The sequence below is a fragment of the Hypanus sabinus genome (assembly GCF_030144855.1).
Source record: "Hypanus sabinus isolate sHypSab1 chromosome X1 unlocalized genomic scaffold, sHypSab1.hap1 SUPER_X1_unloc_17, whole genome shotgun sequence".
Classification (NCBI taxonomy): Eukaryota; Metazoa; Chordata; class Chondrichthyes; order Myliobatiformes; family Dasyatidae; genus Hypanus; species Hypanus sabinus.
This window is the reverse complement of record NW_026778965.1, coordinates 75,948-81,947: the sequence shown is the minus strand read 5'-3', so window position 1 is coordinate 81,947 and position 6,000 is coordinate 75,948. Positions and strand designations below refer to the sequence as shown.

General features: G+C 59.9%; 1 protein-coding gene across 1 annotated transcript in view; it reads left to right on the top strand.

Moving 5' to 3' along the window:
• Positions 1 to 487: 487 nt before the first annotated feature.
• Positions 488 to 6,000, top strand: part of LOC132385613 (peptidyl-prolyl cis-trans isomerase FKBP10-like) — a 55,694-nt gene continuing 50,181 nt past the window's right edge. The window contains 2 exon segments of the mRNA XM_059957786.1: positions 488 to 785; positions 788 to 866. Coding sequence (XP_059813769.1) covers positions 677 to 785; positions 788 to 866 — 188 coding nt within the window. The 5' untranslated portion in view covers positions 488 to 676.

Here is a 6,000-nt window from a genome sequence, read left to right as displayed (position 1 = left end):
TGACGGCCTTGCACTCCTACCGCAAAACGGAGTGTTTCCCGACGCAAGTCAGGGACGGTAAACCCGGTTTTGCCTGGCGGCGGGGCGGAGATCTCAGTCGCCTTTCTCCCGGGGACGCCAGTGCGTCTCCCCAGCATCTGCGGAATCTGCCTGCAACATGCCCAGGCCTCGGGCGCTACGACCCGAGTGGATCTTCGCCCAGTCCCTCCCTCCCTCCCTCCCCGATCCGGAGAGGTCCTGATACCCTTTGATCTCGCTGCCTCTCTCCAGCCGAGCTGTTTCCCCCGATCGCCGGCCCGGGGGGTGGAGGGGTGGCTCGGGCAGAGGCGGCTGCGGACCGGACCGGGGGAGTCCCGGCTTTCGGGGTGGTGGGGTGGGGTGGGGGGGTTGCTGATGCGGGAAAGGCGGAGCCGCGCTCCCCGGCCGACTACATCCTGTGGGAAAGACCCGCCTTACACGTTTACAACATTCCTGAGGAGAGAGTCGGGAGGGAGGGGGAGGGGAGGGGCAGTCAGACTCGCCACGGAGGAGAAGCGCCGCAGAAGGTCACCCCCCCCCACCCACCACCACCACGGTCTCTCGCTGCAACTTCGTAACCGGGATTTCTTTCCCCCCCCTCCCCACGGGAAAGATTGTAAATCCCGCCCCGTTAGTTTGCTGCGTCTTGCCCTCCGCCATGTCTCCGCTGGTGCTGGTCTGCGTGTGTCTGCTTCTGGCCGCGGTGCTGTGCGAGCCGGGACCCCTCACCGATGTCCTCATTGACAGATACTTCGTCCCCGCCCAGTGCACCGGGAGGTGCAGACCGGCGATTTCATCCGCTACCATTACAACGGCACCTTCGCGAACGGAGACCAGTTCGACTCCAGGTCAGAAAGGGTGGCGGCGGAGGGAGGGGTGCAGGGAATCGAACTGGCCACGGTCCCTTCCCGGGTATGAGCCAGCCTGGGGCACTGTAGCCTCCCAACCTTTGAAATTGCTCTGGGGGCCTCAGTACGTCCCGGGATGGGACTCCATAGCGCGATCTTCCGAAATCGTGATGATTGGCGTCCTGCTGTGGCATGTTCACCCGGGTCGAGCAGCCTCTGTGTGGGTGTGTGAGTTAGGGGGAGGTCCCGAGCGTCGACTGTACCTTCTCTTCCCCCACCCACCCCCCACATCCCCAGGTCCCACAGATTCTGCTCGACCCGCTGACTTCCCGCAGCAGATTACCCGTCTTTCCGGGAGGTGCTTGTCAGGGGGTCCCCCGGCGCTGTCTGACATCGGGTCGCCGCTGTTAACCCGAATGGGTCGCGGTTCGGTCGGACCGCGGGGTTGGCGACCCCCGGTCGCTCGCCCCGCCAGTTCTGCGGGATTGTAGACATGAACGAAACTGCAAAATTTAAGTACCCCTCCCCTCCCCTTCCCTGTCCCCTCTCCCTCCCTGTCCCCTCCCTTACCCTCCCTGTCCCCTCTCCCTCCCTGTCCCCTCCCTTACCCTCCCTGTCCCCTCTCCCTCCCTGTCCCCTCTCCCTCCCTGTCCCCTCCCTTACCCTCCCTGTCCCCTCTCCCTCCCTGTCCCCTCCCTTACCCTCCCTGTCCCCTCTCCCTCCCTGTCCCCTCTCCCTCCCTGTCCCCTCCCTTACCCTCCCTGTCCCCTCTCCCTCCCTGTCCCCTCCCTTACCCTCCCTGTCCCCTCTCCCTCCCTGTCCCCTCTCCCTCCCTGTCCCCTCTCCCTCCCTGTCCCCTCCCTTACCCTCCCTGTCCCCTCTCCCTCCCTGTCCCCTCCCTTACCCTCCCTGTCCCCTCTCCCTCCCTGTCCCCCTCTCCCTCCCTGTCCCCTCTCCCTCTCCCTCCCTGTCCCCTCTCCCTCTCCCTCCCTGTCCCCTCTCCCTCCCTGTCCCCTCTCCCTCCCTGTCCCCTCTCCCCTCCCTGTCCCCTCTCCCTCCCTGTCCCCTCTCCCTCCCTGTCCCCACTCCCTCTCCCTCCCTGTCCCCTCTCCCTCTCCCTCCCTGTCCCCTCTCCCTCTCCCTCCCTGTCCCCTCTCCCTCCCCATCCCTGTCCCCTCTCCCTCCCCACCCCTGTCCCCTCTTCCCTCCCCATCCCTGTCCCCCTCTCTCACTCCCCTGCTCTCCTCCCTCTCCCTCCCCTCCTCACCTTTCACTCTCCCCTCCTATCCTCACTGCTCCTCTCTTCTATTCCCCCTTCCCTACCCCCACCCCCTCTCCCTACTCTCTCCATCCCCTCTCCCTACTCTCTCCATCCCCCTCTCCCTACTCTCTCCATCCCCCTCTCCCCTCTCCTCCTCTCTTCTCTTCCCCATCCCCCTCCCTCCTCTCTCCATCCCCTCCCTCCTCTCTCCATCCCCTCCCTCCTCTCTCCATCCCCTCCCTCCTCTCTCCATCCCCTCCCTCCTCTCTCCATCCCCTCCCTCCTCTCCATCCCCTCCCTCCTCTCCACATCCCCTCCCTCCTCTCCACATCCCCTCCCTCCTCTCCACATCCCCTCCCTCCTCTCTCCATCCCCTCCCTCCTCTCTCCATCCCCTCCTCCATCCCCTCCTCTCTCCATCCCCTCCCTCCTCTCCATCCCCTCCCTCCTCTCTCCATCCCCTCCTCTCTCCATCCCCTCCCTCCTCTCTCCATCCCCTCCCTCCTCTCTCCATCCCCTCCTCTCTCCATCCCCTCCCTCCTCTCCATCCCCTCCCTCCTCTCTCCATCCCCTCCCTCCTCTCTCCATCCCCATCTCCTCCTCTCTTCTCTTCCCCATCCCCCTCCTCCTCTCTCCACCCTTCCCTCCTCTCTCCACCCCTCCCTCCTCTCTCCATCCCCTCCCTCCTCTCTCCATCCCCTCCCTCCTCTCTCCATCCCCTCCCTCCTCTCTCCACTCCATCCCCTCCCTCCTCTCTCCATCCCCCTCCCTCTCTCCATCCCCTCCCTCCTCTCTCCATCCCCCTCTCCTCCTCTCTTCTCTTCCCCTGCTCCCTCTCCTCCGCTCCCCCTCCCATCCCCCTCGCCCTCTCCCCTCCCCTACCCTCACTCCCACACCCACCCACTCCCCTCCTGTACTCTAGCCTCTCCCTTCCCTGCCTCCTCCGTCCCCACCTCCTCTACTCCCTTTCCTTCCCTCCCACTTCCCTGTCCCTCTCCCTCCCTCGTCCCCTCCCCTTATCTACCCTCCTCTCCCTCCCCTCCCTCCTGCCCTTGCTCTCCAGATATTCCCGAGCCCGATCGCCCGACCACTGCCACATCAGCGGGAGGTGCTGCCGATGCGGGATGATATCTGGGCCGACCCAGATTCACGCATCAAAACCCTGCGGACGCAGTGAATCCCACGTGCCCCTCTGCCCGTTAACTTTTCCGAACGTAGCGTGGGTGAGGGTGGGTGGTCTCCCCCCGCCCCGGGGCAGCCCCGTTCCGTGACGGCTCCCCAGAGTGAGACAAGACATAACAAACAGATGTAGGAACAGTTAGCCGGCTTTCGGCCCCTCGAACTGGCCGCGCCATGGCACCACGTTGCTAAGCGACCGTGAATCTTCTCCGGTGTCGTGTCTCCTTGGCTGCTCTGGGTGAAGAAAATGATTCTCAATTCTATCTCCAAACTGAGCCCCGAGGCTAACAGACCTGGTTCTAGAACCCCCCCCCCCCCACCTGCCGGGGGATGTATTAACCCCTACTATTCTATCGGTGCCAAAACCCTCCCCCCAATCATGTTGAACTTCATACTCATATTCCACATTCCATTGGATCATAAAACATAGGACATCCCTCTGCACCAAAGGAAACATCGTCTCCATACCCACTCCATCTGTGTCCTCTGGTCCTAGACTCCCCCACTATAGGAACCATCCTCTCCACATCCACTCTATCTGTGTCCTCTGGTCCCAGACTCCCCCACTATAGGAAACATCCTCTCAACATCCACTCTATCTGTGTCCTCTGGTCCTAGACTCCCCCACTATAGGAAACATCCTCCCCACATCCACTCTATCTGTGTCCTCTGGTCCCAGAATCCCCCACTATAGGAAACATCCTCCCCACATCCACTCTATCTGTGTCCTCTGGTCCCAGACTCCCCCACTATAGGAAACATCCTCTCCACTTCCACTCTATCCGTATCCTCTGGTCCTGGACTCCCCCACTATAGGAAACATCCTCCCCACATCCACTCTATCTGTGTCCTCTGGTCCCAGAATCCCCCACTATAGGAAACATCCTCCCCACATCCACTCTATCTGTGTCCTCTGGTCCCAGACTCCCCCACTATAGGAAACATCCTCTCCACATCCACTCTATCTGTGTCCTCTTGTCCTAGACTCCCCCACTACAGGAATCATCCTCTCCACATCCACTCCATTTGTGACCTCTGGTCCAAGAGTCCCTCAGTATAGGAAACATCCTCTCCACATCCACTCTATCTGTGTCCTCCGGTCCTAGACTCCCCCACTATAGGAAACATCCTCTCCACATCCACTCTATCTGTGTCCTCTGGTCCTGGACTCCCCCACTATAGGAAACATCCTCTCCACATCCACTCTATCTGTGTCCTCTGGTCCTAGACTCCCCCACTATAGGAAACATCCTCTCCACTTCCACTCTATCCGTGTCCTCTGGTCCTGGACTCCCCCACTATAGGAAACATCCTCTCCACATCCACTCTATCTGTGTCCTCTGGTCCTAGACTCCCCCACTATAGGAAACATCCTCTCCACATCCACTCTATCTGTGATCTCTGGTCCTAGACTCCCCCACTATTGAAAACATCCTCTCCACATCCACTCTATCTGTGCCCTCTGGCCCTAGACTCCCCCAATATAGGAAACATCGTCTCCACATCCACTCTATCTGAGTCCTCTGGTCCTAGACTACCCAATACAGGAAACATCCTCTCCACATCCACTCTACCTGTGTCCTCCGGTCCTAGACTCCCCCACTATAGGAAACATCCTCTCCACATCCACCCTATCCGGTCCTAGACTCCCCCACTATAGGAAACATCCTCTCCACATCCACTCTATCTGTGTCCTCTGCTCCTAGACTCCCCCACTACAGGAATCATCCTCTCCACATCCACTCCATTTGTGACCTCTGGTCCAAGAGTCCCTCAGTATAGGAAACATCCTCTCCACATCCGCTCTATCTGTGTCCTCTGGTACTAGACACCCCCATTACAGGAAACATCCTCTCCACATCCGCTCTATCTGTGTCCTCTGGTCCTAGACTCCCCCACTATAGGAAACATCCTCTCCACATCCGCTCTGTCTGTGTCCTCTGGTCCTAAACTCCCCCACTACAGGAAACATCCTCTCCACATCCACTCTGTCTGTGTCCTCTGGTCCTAGACTCCCCCACTAGAGGAAACATCCTCTCCACATCCACTCTATCTGTGTCCTCTGGTCCTAGACTCCCCCACTATTGGAAACATCCTCTCCACATCCACTCTATCTGTGTCCTCTGGCCCTAGACTCCCCCACTATAGGAAACATCCTCTCCACATCCACTCTATCTGAGTCCTCTGGTCCTAGACTACCCAATACAGGAAACATCCTCTCCACATCCACTGTATCTGTGTCCTCTGGTCCTAACTCCCCCACTCCTCAATCCAATCCTAAATCTCCTTTGCACCCTTTCTATGGTTTCCACATCCTTCCTGACCAGAACTGAGCACAGTGGGGTCTGACCAGGGTCCTATATAGCTGCAACATTACCTGTCGGCTCCGAAACTCAATCCCACGATTGATGAAGGCCAATGCTCTGTACGCCGCCTTACCGACAGAGTCGACCTGCGCGGCAGCTTTGAGCGTCCTGTGGATGTTGACACCCAGCAGCTTGGAACTGCTTGTCCCTTTCCGCCGCTGGTCCCTCGAGGCAGACTGGTGTGTGTTCCCTCGTCTTCCCCTTCCTGGAGTCCACAGCCAGTTCCTTGGTCTCTCTGAGTGCAAGGTGGTTGTTGAGGTTCCTCCCTCGGGTGGAGTAGACCTCGTTCCTCTGAGGGTCCCGGAGGCCCGCCTCCTCTCCTGTGATCC